The sequence below is a fragment of the Mirounga leonina genome, unplaced genomic scaffold, assembly GCF_011800145.1.
Source record: "Mirounga leonina isolate KUSES-001 unplaced genomic scaffold, KU_Mleo_1.0 Mir_151, whole genome shotgun sequence".
NCBI lineage: Eukaryota > Metazoa > Chordata > Mammalia > Carnivora > Phocidae > Mirounga > Mirounga leonina.
In genome coordinates, this window is record NW_023270377.1 from 31,373,243 (window position 1) to 31,389,857 (window position 16,615).

General features: G+C 35.4%; 2 protein-coding genes across 2 annotated transcripts in view; one reads left to right on the forward strand and one right to left on the reverse strand.

Annotated features, from left to right (window-relative positions):
- RAPH1 (Ras association (RalGDS/AF-6) and pleckstrin homology domains 1) overlaps positions 1–16,615 on the forward strand; it is an 89,230-nt gene that overhangs the window by 45,975 nt on the left and 26,640 nt on the right. Inside the window, 2 exon segments of the mRNA XM_035007320.1 lie at positions 15,664–15,741; positions 16,191–16,350. Coding sequence (XP_034863211.1) covers positions 15,664–15,741; positions 16,191–16,350 — 238 coding nt within the window.
- The window catches only part of ABI2 (abl interactor 2), a 167,769-nt gene continuing 154,069 nt past the window's right edge, over positions 2,916–16,615 (reverse strand). The window contains exon 10 of the mRNA XM_035007326.1: positions 2,916–3,045. Coding sequence (XP_034863217.1) covers positions 3,026–3,045 — 20 coding nt within the window. The 3' untranslated portion in view covers positions 2,916–3,025. The remainder of the gene's footprint in view (positions 3,046–16,615) is intronic.

Sequence of the window (16,615 nt, forward strand, 5' to 3'; positions counted from 1 at the left end):
GCAGGCTTCCCGCTGAGCAGGGAGCCCGCCGCGGGGCTCGATCCCAGGACCCTAGGATCATGACCTGAGCCGAAGGCAGATGCTTAACGACAGAGCCACCCAGGCGTCCCTAAAAAAAAAATTTTTTTAAGATTTTATTTATTTGAGGGGCGCCTGGGTGGCTTGGTCGTTAAGCGTCTGCCTTCGGCTCAGGTCATGATCCCAGAGTCCTGGGATCGAGTCCCACATCGGGCTCCCTGCTCCGCGGGAAGCCTGCTTCTCCCTCTCCCACTCCCCCTGCTTGTGTTCCTGCTCTCGCTATGTCTCTCTCTGTCAAAAAAAATAAAATCTTAAAAAAAAAAAAAAAAAGATTTTATTTATTTGAGAGAGAGACAGAGTGTGTGAGAGAGAGAACCTGAGCGGGGTGAGGGGCAGAGGGAGAAGCACGCTGAGCAGGGAGCCCGATGACGATGCAGGGCTGGATCCCGGGACTCCCGGGATCATGACCTGAGCCAAAGGCAGACGCTTAGCCAACTGAGCCACCCAGGTACCTAAAAGAAGTAATTTTAAAAAGAATTCAGACATTTACTGGCTATATAATGGCTAGTAAAAGGAGAGAAGGGAAAAAAGAGGGGGAAAAATAGAAAAATAATATCCCCTACTATATTGAGCACTTATTCTGTGTTGGGCGTTGTGCTTAACGACATGCTGAATCTGCACAGTGTCTTGTGGAATAGATTCCATTACCTCCATTTTCACAATGGAAGGAACTTAGGCAGAGAGTGACTAAGTTCCCCAGGATTTGAACCCTGGCAGTCTGGTTTTAGAGCTCATACTGAAATACCATGCTGCTTCATCACAGAATTGAAGGAGAATCAAGACAAGGCTAGACTGGCCAGTGCTCTTAGATCCAGACCTAGAGACAGAACTACAAGGGCGGAAGAAAAAGGGCAAAGAGATTTATGCAGTAACATCCCCATCTTGTGGTGTTTTAGTATATTCCTACATGTATTAAAATTTAACAACTCTAAACTAGCTCTAATTTAAATGAATTGAGGCTTAAATGAAATTCAGATGAGGGCCGGTGGTTTCCCACTTTTGTAATAGTAGTAATGTTATTCACTTAATTCTTTTGGCAACTTTGGAGAAAATGCTGATATTGCTCTATTTTACACATAAGAAAACAGGTTAAATAGTAAGCCTAGAGTCACATTGCCAGTAAATGGCTGAGCTGAGGCTCAAACCCGGTCCCTCCAGCCCTAAGGTCTGCGTTCTTTACCATCAGTGCTGTGCTCATTGTTAGTATTTGTGAAAAATGCACACGTGTCAGTAAAGGATGAATGTAAATCTGTTTTATTGAAACACTAATGTGTGTTCACAGACCTCCACTTCTTTTTTCCAGTTGTAATCTAAGGTGTTAGCTATCAAGAGGAAGTGTTTTATTTTGTTCTTTGGTATAAGGCCATTTCTTGATTACAGTTTAGCTTCAGTGTGAGATCAGTGCTTTTCTATACACCTGCCATCCCCCACCCCCTTACACCAGCACAAGATTCTGGCTTGTAAATGGCACTTGATTCTACCATGTTACAGATTCAATTCAAGAAAATGGTGATCCATAACTAACTCTGCAGAGACTTTGGAGTTTTTGAGGGATTGTTGGAGAATTTGATAGCTTGATAACAAAAGTCTTTGGAACTGAACATGTTTAGAGCAAAATTGATGTGTAGAATTGATCCCCAGATTCATTTTGAGGTAAAAATTAGATTTGGGGGAGATTTTTTTTTTTTGTAGAAAAGTATTCAAATATTTTGTGGAAATGGAACCTAATATTAAACTGTTTATATCATCCCATAATTCCTTTCCATCTTCAATAATGTAACAGCATTTAATCTTTGCACATGTACTATTTCTACTGTTTTTGTCACTTTGCCTACATTCATTTTTGGTGACGATATGTTGAGTTTTAATAACTAATGTTCCATCATACTGTTTAATAACATGGTATATAGGTAGTCATCTCTTTTTTTTTGAACACTTCAGATTTAGATTTTTTTTTTTTTAATTAACCAATAAGCATTTGGAAATATGGGAGTTTGTGTGAGGTTGAGTCTACAGAGAGTAGATTTTTTAAAAAAACTTGTTTTAAAATAATATGAAACTTTCAAAAAATGGAAAGAATAGTACAAAGAACTCATGAAACTCATTACTCAGATTCACTGATTTTTAGCATTTTGCAATATTTGCTTTATTGTGCTTTTTATATATACATTATCAAGGGGTTAGGATCATCTAGTTCTTTTTTATTTTTGCATAATATAATGAAAGATGCATGCAACTTTTCATTACTGTTTTGTTTCAACAGTTCATTTCAGTGATCTTTGTCTCTTCTTGCATGATAATGAGACTGGCCCTTTTCCACCTTCTTTACCTATCATTTTCTTCCTTCCTGCATTTTCACAGCATGCTATTTCTCTGAGATGTTCCAGCAAGCAGGCCAAGCATCATATTGACTTCACAGAAGAGCAGGCTGAGCTGACACCTGTAAGTTCTGTAAACATGTCCATGGGACTACTTAAATCGCAGTGAAGAAGAATGCATTCTTTAGAACTCCTGATAATGAAACCTGGTCATAAACCTCAGGGTTTTTTTAATAAAAATCAATTTTAAAAATAAACGAGCAGAAAACAAATGAGCAACTGTATGATACAGTACCATTGAATATTAATACTTACGGTAAGATTATATAGGTGGTAGCATATCTGATATAGAGAAATTGTGTATCGGAGCCTAAAACCGCATGCTTTCTCTTCTATTCTGAAGCTAAGGGCTTTTGTAAATTTCTTAAGCTATTAACAAATTTAGCTGTTCTTCAGAATGGCGTTATCAAGTAGAATGACTCTTCTACACTGATGCTTCACTGAAAACCCAATTTCTTTCTTCAAAAATGTATCCTCTGGTCAGTGTTGACAAATCTGGGTGCTTCCGAGCTGTGCTGTTCCTCATGGTAGCCACTAGCCACTGTGGCTGTTAAGCACTTGGAATGTGGTTAATCCAAATTGAGAGGTGCTATAAAGATAAAATACAGCATGAATTTCAAAGACTTAGTATTTTAAAAATGTATATATCTCTTTAATATTTTCTATTGATTAATTTGTGAAATTATACTATTTGGATATTTTCAGGTAGATAAAAGATACTAATGTTTATTTTGCCTTTTTCTTTTTAATATGGTTACTAAAAAATTTTATATTTGTGTATTATATTCAGTTGGATGGTGCTGCTTCAGAATCATCTATGAAGCATAAAAAACCCCCAAATTCCTGACCCCCACCCAGCTGAATCAGATTCCTTCCTTTGCCTGGTAATAACCCAGTAACCCAGTGAATTGATTTCACAGTTTACTAATGGGTTATATCCGGCATAGTGAAAAACACTTTTTTTTTTTTTTTTAAAGATTTTATTTATTTATTTGAGACAGAGAGAATGAGAGACAGAGAGCATGAGAGGGAGGAGGGTCAGAGGGAGAAGCAGACTCTCTGCCGAGCAGGGAGCCCGATGCGGGACTCGATCCCGGGACTCCAGGATCATGACCTGAGCCGAAGGCAGTCGCTTAACCAACTGAGCCACCCAGGCACCCGAAAAACACTTTTCTTACCTCACCTTCAGCCCCTCCCTTACACTCTTCAGTATCAGCCATGCTTGCTCTAACACTTGCATTGTCATCACTTATTTCACTTCCTAATCCTTTCAGTCCTGGTACCCCCATTTTATAACAATTTAAATCACTATCTTTGTCCCAAATGAAATTCATAAATAATCTAACCTACCAACGTATCTACTTTTTAAAATGAATTTAATGCTCTAATACCCATGATGGAGGAGAATAACCAAAAAGTAATTTATAATATAATGTATTTCAGTTTTTAAATGTTTGGCCACCACTGTAGTAAAAGACACGATGACATAATCATACATGCACTTATAATTTGGGTTTAAGACAAGTGAAAAGATCAGAAGGCATTTTTTACAGGGTAGAGAAAGCAGAAATATAGGTGGGCCTAGAACTAAAACATACTGTGACAAATAATAGCAGACAAAACATACCTGTATATGGTAATAGAAAAAAGCCTTAAACAAAATAGGGATAATGTGCTGAGACAATTTATAGACTCAAACAAAAGAAAATGGGGAAGTATAAAATTTTTACAAATGAATCTTATGTATAATTTTTTTAAGATTTTATTTATTGAGAGAGAAAGAGCATGAGTAGGGGGGTGGGGCATAGGGAGAAGCAGAGTCCCCCCCAGGCGCCCAAGTCTTACGTATAATTGTGACAAAACCATTCCCTATCTTACAACTTTGGATGAGGCCATGATAAAATGATTTTGATATTTATTTTTACAGTTTAGATTTCTCATTGTGCTGTAACTATTTTAAATAAGACATAGTAATGTGGAATATTTTTAAACCGTCTTTATTAATAAAGCTCAGGAATTCTTGCATTTTAGGTCTTTTTATTAACTTAGTAGTATTCGTTATTCTGTGAAAAAGAATTTCAGATGTCTTCTGTCATTTACTTGCATGTGACAGAATGCACATTGATGGTGCCAGTTTTGGTATTGGCAGCTCTTCAAGCTGGGTTTCTCTTGGTGAAATTATTTTCCAACATAACTCTTGGTAAATTCTGGACAATAGAAATTGCAGGCTTCCCTCAATTTGTTTTACAGGGTAAATAAAGTGGAAGAGAGAAAGAAAATAAGCTAACAGACCAGTGAAATGGATTAAAAATAAGCCACTGACTTAGTGTTGTTAGTGGTGAATGAAAGAAAATGTAAGAAGGCCCTATTTAAATGAAGTGATGTGCATTTTTGTTATCAGCAACATGTTCCAAGACAGAAGGTTGATTTAAGGACATGCCCAAACCACTGTGTCCTTTGCTTTTCTCAGTCCTCCAGCTGCATACCACTCTTCTCATCCCTCTTGCATCTTTCTCCAGTAACAGATTCTCCCAACACCCTGGCCCCCTTTCTGAGGAATTCTAGAGCAATGTATGACTGGCACCATTAGGGGGAAGATAAATAAAGTAAGGCATTTATTGAAGGAAGGAGTTTGCTGCTTGTGGTTTCTAGGTTTTCATTTTTTCTGCTACAAATACCTATAGCTTAGGTAGAGGAAACATGCAGGCCTGGCTTCCCTCCCTGCTAGTGAGTAAGCCGTGAATAGCTGCCTGACTGTCCCACACAAAATAATTTATCGTCATGTTCAGCTATTGTATGTGGTCTCATTGTTTTAGATGTGGATTATTTTTGGTACACTAGCTATAATAATATAATTATCTCTTTTATTTTAGGCTGTTTAAACCTTTTAATATTTTTAAATGGATAACTTCTACTTCTGAGTCTTTAAACAAATACAGTTAGATATCATTGTTTCTTGCTGATCAGATCACGGATTTTTTTTTTTTAGTGATTTGAAGTCTTGAGGTGATCTGAGTTTGAGGACTAATTGAGTAAATCTTACAAGATTTTTAAGTTTAAACTTGAATTTAATGTCTAGAATTACATTTACTAAAAAAAGTTTGTTTTCATGGCCTGAAGCATATTTTTTTTTTTTAGAATTTAGGTATTTTACTTATTTGGGGGATCTTTTCCTGAGAAACTAATCTTTGAGTAAGATAAAGGAAACAAGAGTAGGGTTTTTATAAATTATTTCCTATGTATTTTACATATTTGTGTAAGAATACACTTGTTCCCATTACATGTGAATAGCAAAAAATGAACGGGAATAAGAGCAATAAAAGTTAAAGTTGCTCTTTTTAATTGTCCTTCCCAGTTTTCTCCCTGGTCTTAGCTGATTGTTAACCTCAAATTAAATTGAAGTTTTAGAAATTTCTCTTGCCTCTTGTCTTTTGGATAAGCCAACTAATCTTTACCTTCAGGAGGATTATACCATTTAGGTAAATGAGGACCTAGAGATAATTGTCTCTGTTCTTGTTATTGTTTGACCCTGTTAGTGCGGATCTTGATGAATCTGTCCAATTTTTCTTAACCTTAGTTTTTTTTCTTTGTTTTGGGGGTTTTATGTGTGTTTTTTTTTTTCTTGCAGGAGTGGGTGAAAAGGGCAGGTATGCTTATAAGGTTCATCTTGTATTTAAAAAAAAAAATACATAGGCAATGAAATACTATATAGTAAACTCAACATACTGTAGATATGAGCAAAGATTAATATTCTTTAACAGTGTTTCTAATCTTGAAGTAGTGTGTTTTATTATCTGTGACAGTGAACTTTCTAAGATGGGTACTGCTCTAATATTTCTTTCCAAAGAACTTTTTTCTTAAGAATAACTTGATATATAGTTAGATATATAAAATATAACGTCATAGAATATTTTCTGTAACTCCACTCAGCTGCACCAATGTATTTTATTTTTTTAAGATTTATTTATTTATTTTAGGGGGGGAGGGGCAGAGGGAGAGGGAAAGAGAGTGCCAAGCAGACTCCACACTGAGCACAGAGCCCATGTGGAGGCTCAGTCCCAAGACCCTGAGATCAGGATCCCAACCAAAACCAAGAGTGGGATGCTCAACCGAATGTGCCACCCTGCACCCCACCAATGTATTGTTTTAAATGGTGGTTAGTAATTACACAGCATTAAAAAATAGATGCTAATTCAGAATTATTTACGGACAGGCAAGTCTAAATTACATTTATATGGAAACAGCTCTAATTTATACTCTTGTGAGTTTAAATACAGTTGCATAAACTTACCTTGAACACGTTACTAAAAAGTTATTAAGGGGGAAGAGGATAATTAGGGCCTTTGTTATTCACAAATCATTTTTATGAAAATATATTAATTGCTTGAATAAGTTAATCACTTTAAAGGAACTATAATATTTTGTTCATGTCATTTGTTTGCTATGTAAGTCCTTTACTGTGCCATATAATCTTACTAGTATTCTGATATAATGAGTGAATTAATAAGATTTTACTGAAAACAGGTGATACCCATTAGGCAAAATATTTATGGACATTTTTTCTCTTTGTGTAGCTATCATTGAATTGATCAGAAATACTTGCAGAGTCTTTAAAAATGTTTTTAAAAGTCTTATTCTGTTTTCAAAAGAATATACTACTTAAAGCTATATAGGTCTTTATAGGCTTTGATAAGAGGAAGGAATATGTTTAGTCATTGGTCTTCGACACCTGTTTATCTGTGCTGTGCGCACAGTACTCAACAAACATTGCCCTAGAAGACAGTCTGGCTCTGTGATCTATGCAGTGCATGATCCATTTTTGCAGAGTGAGGGACTGGCACGAGTCAGCTAGGGCATGCCTATTGGCATAGAGGGTGTCTGTCTCCCTATCCTTTTCTTTCTGTTTTTTGTTTTTTGTTTTTTGTTTTTTGTTTTTTGTAAAGTTTTCTTATGAACACATTTCACTGTAGGAAAAAGACGTGAGATTAATGATAGAGAATCATTCTTTGTCTACTTTATATTTTAAACACATAAAACCTCCACTGACTTCTGTTGCCTTTTTTGTTTTTCTCTCTTTTTCTGCACAAGCACTCCTATCTGGACAGGGAAACCTCCCTTCTTCTGAGAAACATTGCAGGAAAACCTTCTCATTTGCTGACCAAGGTGATACTTCCTCTTTCCACCTGCATGTAAATATTTGTTGTCTTTCAGGTAGAATATAATTTCTGGTTTTGATTGTGTTCTCAGATTTCTCAGATTGTGCTTTCTTATTTCAGCATCTTTGTTGTTAATAGTTATTTTTTTTTCTTACTGAAGGTAATTATTTACTGATCTTAATGACTTAATATTCTACCCTCAATATCAGAAAATATTGAAAATACGGTAAATACCTGACCATCTTCCTGAGTACGTTGCACTTTTTCTAAGTTTAACATTTTACTTCATTTTAAAGTCTAAAAAACTTTGCTTTAATTTTAACTTTTATTACTAGAGGTTATCTATCCATGGTGTTTCTTTAACAGATTTTGTTTTCTAATTCTTGTTTATATTATAAACACCTTGTTTAATTAAAACATTTATTTATATAAACAGAATCTTACTTTACATTAGCTTAATCAAATTGGAAGAGAAGGCTGCAATTTTAATTTCTCAGTTCCCTGCCCTCAGAATGGTTTGAATCAGTCTAACTGGATTTTCATTGGGCTAATATTTTAGATCAATTTAAAATCCTTTAGCCATTGTCATTATTAACTAAGGAATAACAGAATAGGGAAGGTGAATAGATTTTGACCTCCTTTATATTCATGTTTTTATTTCATTATCTTATTTAAATAATGTTAAATTCAAGAATATCAGACTTGGTTATAGATCGTTTCTTTGGAATATGATGGTGGTTATGGGTAATGTCTCTAAGTTATTGTGTATGAGGGTTGTTTTTTTTTTTTTATTACTTAACGTTTTAAATTTGTGAAAGGGGCTAATAAGGCTATAATTAAAATCTCCCTGAGAAGCAGCTCAAAGAGAAGACCCAAGAGTCATCAGTAAAACCCTTTCTCTTGCTTGAGTTTCTCTTTAAAGTAGATCTAGGAATGGGGTAGAAACAATTTAAGATTAGGGAAATGTAGAAGTCTAAGTGGATAATAGCCATATTATACTTTATAACCATAGAAAATTCTTTCCTTTTCCTCAGCTCCTTCTCTGTTCACTCTTTCCCTGCAATCTACACTCATAACTTCAAATAGGATCTCTCTTCTAGATCAGATCTCTCTACCTAAGAGCAACATATTTCCAGGTCGCTGTCAGGTATTTCTTGGAAGATTACCAGCATTTTACCAGCACCTCCAGTCCCACAGATCTCTAGCTACACTCACCCTGCTGCCTCACAATTTATATCCTTCTTTTGACATTGCTGTTTCTGTTCAGAATGCTACGACTTTCCCGGTTACCAAGGTGTGAGCCTTCTACCCTCCATGCTGCCTTCTTTCTTCTCAGTTATTATCTTAAAGCTCTAGTGGAGAATTTGCAGGATTAAGTTCACCCATCCATTTTGTTCCCATTACCACCACCCTAAAATAGGCTCCTAATCTCTTATCAGCTACTACACTGGTCTCTTCATTCTTGCCTCTCCTTTCTCCAGTCCATTTTGTACACTGCTCTCAAATGTAATATTTTACCCTTTCCATTTTTTATTTATTGAACAAATATTTGTTGAGTCATGTACTATCCTGGAGCTGGGATTATAACTTTGTATAAAATGGACATATTACCCCCCCCCCCGCCCCCCAGGAGCTCACAGTCTGCTTGGGAAGATAGATAAAAAATATTAATAGGCAAGTATAAACAAATTCTAAATCATGTTAAGTGCTGTGGAGGAAGCAAAGGTAAAGCATTAGAGAATACTGGGGAGAGTATTGGGGGTACATTTCCTTTAGATAAGATCAGAAAAGGCCCTTCTAAGGGGGTGCCATTTAACCTAAAGATTGAAGGATGAAAAGCCAGCTTGAGGGTGCGGGTTAGTGTTCCCTGTGGGTAGGCCCAGGGAGAAGAGTTTGGCAGGTTTGAGAAGCTAAAAAAAGGCTCTGTTGCTGGAGCCACAGTAGTTGAATGAAGATAGGAGTGAGTGTCTTCATTTGAGTTTGGAGAAGTAGGCAGGAACCAGATTGTTCAAGGCATGCTAAGGAGTTCGTATTTTTTCCTAAATGTAGTGGCAAACTGTTGAAGAGAATAACTTCGTCCATTCAACAGGTATTTCCTGAATACCTACTATGTTCACAGCCCTGGAAATGTAGCAGGGAACAATACAAAGTTCCTACCACAGGGAGGTTATTCCGTGCAAGTTATGGATAAATGCAGTCCGTAACTTCTCGTCTCCCTGTGCCCAAGAGACAGTGGTGCCAACTGCAGCGTCAGAGCCATCTCTGCTTGCATCCGCTCTTCTCCCATTACCCAAGTGTTGGAATTGCTGGCGTGTGTAGCCAACATCTGGCTCCAGCTTCCTCCTACATACTACCCTGCTTACATACAAGAAATTTGAGCAGGAATGTGATTCACTCGTGTAGAACCTAAACATTTAGGCTGGAATGGGGCGTGGAGTCAGGGAGGTAGCAGAAATTCCTAGATAACCCAAGCTGCAGGAGCCTCTCAATGCCAGGGCCATCAATACCAGAGCACTTGGCTGTTTTGAAACAAAAATGGGTTTACACATCTTGCGTGCCCCCATGTGGCAGTCTGGCGTCCCTTACCCAAAAAGCATGGTACCCCAGTTACCCACCTCTGATACACACTTTTCCAAACTAAGACATTGTAACACCCGGTAGTTAGCACTGTGCTTAGGCCAAAGCAGCAAAAGGATATTTTGTTTCGTGTTTTTTTTTCCATCATAAATCCAGTTGTCACTATACCACTGTTAATGAAATAACTATCCCACATACAGCTCTGAGCTGGGAACATCTGCAAAAATAATGCCAACCAGTTTTTATAGGAATGGCATTAGTACCATAAATGGGTGCAGTGGGCAGAGGACATATTGCTGATCTGATGCCATTAAATCTCTGGGTACTGTTTTAAATGCCTTCCCTAATCTCATCTAACAGTGCATTTTTTGTCACTCTTCACTCCTCTACCCTGCTTTATTTTTTTCTGTAGGACTTATCCCTGACTGACTAACCACACATCTATTTCTTTATTGTCTTGTCTCTTATTTTAAACGTAAGCTCCTTGAAAGCAGGAACTCTATCCCCTGCAGTCAGACCCAAGCCTGCACAGTCTCCACAAACATCTGTCACAGAATGGTCCTTTAGTGACCTTCAAGAACTGTTGTAATGTTAACCACCATTTTTCTTTGCTTCAGAGAAGTTATAAAAGTGCTGTTACATTACTATAAGTCTTTCATTTTTGACAAGTAGTTTTTACTTACTGCTAGTGGAGAGAGCAAGTAGTTAGTCATTGGGTAACTGCCTGTTTGATCTTAGAAAGATTAGTCTTTCTGAGCCTTAATCAGTACAATGTATAATAGTGATATTGGCCTTGCATTATTGAGAATTAAATGAGATACCGTGTGTAACATGCCTCATAGTGTGTGGCAGGTTTTAGGTGTTCAGTTGATGTTAGTTCTCTTCTCAGTGAAAGTCTATCAATGTCAGGGAAGTAAAGTAGTTGTTACTGTTACTATTCTGGCTCTAAGTAATTTTATAGAGTAGAGCATTTCATGGGCGGTGAACTTACCACTCCCAAGTTTTCTTTGAACCTTTTTAAATTTATCTAATTTTTTTTATTGCTGTAAAGTGTGAAATAAACTAGATCCTAAAGAAACTGCTAATTCCTTTTGAGCCCCTTAATTTCAACTGGATTTGTTCTGAACCTACGAAGCCTTAATAATTTTTTAGTTGAAGGAATTCACTGGCCATCTCTTAGCAACTGTCACTCTTCCTGTCAGTATTCTGATTTTTAAACTCAAGAGAATGCTTTAACACTTTGTAACCACAGCATTCCCTTTCATTTAATCCTAAAATCTTCACTGAGTTTTTGTTCTTTATGTAAATTTGAGGAGGCTTGGCATTTGATGGTTACTGATAGCTGCACAGGAGTTTTTCAGGTAGAAAATGGGTTGTCTTTTGCTCTTTTAAGAGACAGGGTAGAAGACAAAGTTGTTATATGTGTAAGATATCTTTTACTTATGTTGAGGATGGCTGTGGGACAAACAACGTGAAGAAAGGGATAGTCAGAAGATAAGGGGGCAGAAGGCTTAAGACCAGAGGTTGTCTGCATTAGCAAAAAGAGAACATGAGATGAATAAAGCTTTGTTCATTGTATTGAAATTAGGCTGCAGACATTGAACATAGATTTACATTGCCTTTACAAGTAAACTAAGAGATGTCTTCTTCCTGTATAGTCTAATCACATCAGCAAAGATTTATTGATCTTTCCTATATTGCATACTTTATGAGCTTAAAACAATTTCTTCCTCCCCCTAGGTTGTAATGGTTAAAAGTAAAGATATGAATATACCATGGTAATGTAGGTAAAAATCAAACTTTCTGAGGAAGAGGTTATGGAAGCCTAAAATACTATGAATCTTGCAGTTTGATATAAGTATTTTTATTTTCAGTTTTGCTCCAGTGATGATATTCAGACTCTAAAAGTAAGAGGTATCTTGATCAGTTGTTTCTTCAGAAAGCTTCTAGCAAGGATCATCCTTGTTAATAAACTGGAGAAGAATAAACCAAAATTGGCCTAGGTTGAAATTAAGCACAGAGCTCCTAAATTTGAATTTTATACACTTTTAAAACAGATCAATTTATGTAGTTATTAAAGAGTAGTATTTTGAGCAAATGGAAGAGCTAAATTTGGATGTTAAAATAGCCCCACCTAGGTGCTTTACAAAAAGATGGTTTCTTATTGATGGCTAGGAAATCTAATTTGTTTAACGTATGTTAAATGGTTGCACTGAATCTCGTTTCTTTTATCCTTTCTTCCACCGTGTCAATATTTTTCCTGTTAGCCTGTAGAACAGAAACTTAGTTTAAACTAATCTTACAATTAAATGCCTTTTATATCAGTCCTTCAAAAGATAGCGCTGGTTGTGTTCTGTTGTATTTGGCAAATAATATTACACTAAAATGGGAGTATGAAAATACTATTTTTATATTTATAACCAATATCAGAATGTAATATTTAAATTTGTATATTCTTTTTTAACAATAAACTTTATTTTTTTAGAGCAGTTTTAGATTCACAGTAAATTTGAGGGGAAGGTACAAAGATTTCCCTTATACTACCTGCCCCCACACATGTATAGCCTCCCTATAATCAATATCCCCCACCAGAGTGGTTCATTTGATACAACTGATGAACTTTGTTGACACATCATTATCACCCCGAGTCCATAGTTTACATTAGAGTTCCCTCTTCATGTTGTACATCCCGTGGATTTCAACAAATGTGTTAAGGACATGTATCTACCATTGTAGTATCATACAGAATAGCTTCACTCTTACAAAAGTGCTGTGTTCCATCTATTCATCCCTCCTTCTCCCCAACCCCTAACAACCACTAATCTTTTTACCTTCTCCATAGTTTTGCCTTTTTCAGAATGTCATATTGTTGGGATCATATAGTATGCAGCCTTTTCAGATTGGCTTCATTCACTTAGTAATATGCATTTAAGTTTCCTCAATGTCTTTCCATGGCTTGATCATTTCTTTGTAGCATTGAGTAATATTCCATTGGCTGGATGTAGCACAGTTTACCCATTCACCTACTGAAGGCTATCTGGGTTGCTTCTAAGTTTTAGCAGTTATAAAGCTGCTAATAAAAATATAAATAAATAAATAAATAATGCTGCTAGAAGCACCTGTGTGCAGATTTTTGGATGGAGGTAAGTTTTCACCTCATTTGGATAGGTACTAAGGAGCATTACTGGATCATATTGTAAGAGCACGTTTAGTTTTATAAGAAACGGCCAAACTATCTTCCAAAGTGGCTCTACCATTTTGCGTTCCCACCAGCAATGTATGTGAGTTCTTGTTGATCCTCTACTTCACCAGCATTTGATGTTTTCAGTGTTTTGGATTTTGGCCATTTTAATAGGATATATAGTGATAATCTCGTTTTAATTTGGTGTTCCCTAAAGACATATGATATTGAGCATCTTTTCATGGGCTTATTTGCTACCTGTGTATCTTCTTTGCTGAGTTGTCTGTTCATGTCTTTTAGAACACCCTTTTTTTATTGGATTGTTCATTTTCTTGAGTTTTTTTTTAACTTCTGCAGAAAAATTATGTTATAAAAGAACTTGGCCTTTTAGAAGTCCATGTTTATATTCCAAATACACAAAGCATTGATTTTATGTATCAGTCTTTCCTTATCAGACTTTGAGATTTAAATTTGCTTTTCAGAGACATGAAGTAAAACTTGAAAATATGCCTTGGTAAATTTTTCCTCTCTGTAACAGTCATTCATACTAATACAAAGATGTGGCAAATGAGCCATGAGAAACAGAAGATCATTATCCCATTGAGAAAACATTCATAAATCTCCTGCTTCGCTCTTTCTCTTCCAAAAAAAACCTGTCAGCTGTTTTCATGAAACCACTGGGAAATGGTAGTATTCAAAATTCCTTTCTAGAGTTTGTGCTATACTCATCAGAAACACAGGGTTTGGTAATTTAACTAACAATGATTTGTTTATCTAAGACACATTATTCCAGAAACTGAGAGTTTTAATGACAGTAGTGTAGTTTTCTCATTGTATAGCCTGCATTAAAAAGAAAAAAATAACTTATTAAAATACACAGGCAACATATTTTATAATTACGTTGTTTATTTGCATAAAGGCAGGGATACAATGATTTGATCTTTTAATCAAATGACTATATCTATAATAGACTAAGAATCAAGTCTTATCTTACCCCCTCCATTGTTAAAATAAAGTTCTTTGTTCTCTAATTGGGTTTACAGATAGTATTTCCACACCTTGGTTATTATGTTAATTCACTGGCTCCTTTCATTGAAAAGGATCCGATTTCTGGCAAACAAGCCCACTGTCTTCTCTAACTACTGTTTTCTCTGTTCTCCGGAGTAGTAACTACTAAGCTTGCAATGAGGGAAGATAGCCTAGAGTATGAAATGGATGGTTTTTAATCATAATCCAGAGCAAATAAAATTGGCTGATATAACTAGGTCTTTGTTTTAAGTCTTATATTAAATATAGGAATATATAAGATGGCAGTGTGTATTTTCCTTAGATATTTTCCAGAGTAATCAAAAGCTTAGAGTTAGAAAGTAATCCTTCATAAAAGGCGAAGATTTACTTACATGAGTTTTTTTCAACTGGAGATTAAGGCTACAGCGTACAATGGCCTATTGCTGGAAAGTACAAGTAAGTACCGGTATTACAATACTCTGTGTTATTTTAGGAAAAAATAAATGGTATGACTATAATTATAGTTCTTGATAATTTTATTACTACTTATAATCTAAATTTTATAAAGAAGTCACTAGAAATTAAATATTTGGAAAATTATATTTAGCATTTTAAAAATTTCATCAGTGAATTAATAGAAACAAATTTGAGTTTACTAACATGAGACATTGATTATATTGTGTACTTTTCAAAACAGAATGAAACCTAGAGTATAATGCATCCTCCTTTGTTTGCACTGGTATATTGATGAGAACATACCTATATTTTTTTTTAAGGATTTTTATGTGGTTGCAAAGAAATAAATTGATACTGTTTTTTGCTGTTTTATGGTGATGATACATTTTCAGTATAACAGAACAAAACATTAGTATGCAAAAGAATGCTCATACTTCAGAGGCGGGTATAAATTCAGAGTCAAGGGACTGTGCAGGTATGGCAAACGGGATATACACTCCTGTTTCTTCTGTCTGAAATTCATCTGCTTCAGATTGACAGAATCAAACTCATTAATTTGCTATATCACAGATTTCTTTTTCTCTAGAAGATGGAATCTGGTCTCTTAATATAAGAGATCTTCAAATCTGCATCTTAAAAATGTTCCTTTGTGTACTATGTCTGTTCTCACTTTGTGAACAGGGTTATTTTTTTAAATGTGCTCTATGTAAGTATGTGAAGTTATGTTCTTACTGAAATTCAATACTGGCAACATCCTTAAGATAAAAAGAGTTTTCAAAAATTCTCATTATTTTAGCATTAGTTTATCTGCAGTGCTTTGTGTTCACAGGAAGAACAGGCAGCAAAATTGAAAGCTGAGAAGATCAGAGTTGCCCTGGAGAAAATTAAAGAGGCACAAGTGAAAAAGGTGATATTTGGGCTTTTTCCTTGTTTGGGATTTTTTTTATCAGTTTTTTTCTATCAGATTTATAAAGAATTGCCTTGTTTATATAACATACCTTAAAGATACAGAGAGGTAGAGGGATATTTCTTCCTAATATATTTTTCGTATATGTTTTTTGTAGATAAAATGTTATTATAAAGAAGTAACTTTGTTTTAAATTTTCCTAAAAAAGTAAAACAAAACAGTCTTATTATAATCTTACCTGTTGTTATAATTTTAAAAATGCTTTCAATTTGTTTAGGTAGGTTATTTGATACCTAATTTTAGAATATCCTTCTTGCATAATAAAGTCATTTTTTGTGTTTTATATTTAACTAAGAACAACATTACTCAGAAGATGACTTGATATTGGAAGAAATTTCTAGAATGCCTAGTTTTTGGTTTGTATTTAATTTCCTTTTTACCTGTTATAGTTGGTGATTAGAGTCCACATGTCTGACGATAGTTCTAAAACAATGATGGTGGATGAGAGGCAGACAGTGAGACAAGTGCTGGATAACCTAATGGACAAATCCCACTGCGGTTATAGTTTAGACTGGTCGCTGGTAGAAACCATCTCTGAATTACAAATGGGTTAGTAATCTAATTGCTTTATTTACTTTTTAATTTCTATGCAATCCTAACAGTTTTCATGTTAACTAAAGCACCTTGAGTCATCTTTTTTTTCCTGTATATAGCCTTAGCTTTTTACGTTGTCTTTTTTTTCCTCCAAGTATTTTGAGATTTCTTTGGATACAAGATCATTTCCAGTTCACTTCAGATCGTCTTATGGCTAAAACAGTTTTTTTTTTAAAGTAACAAAATACTTTTTCGACACATTTACTAAGACCATTCTATT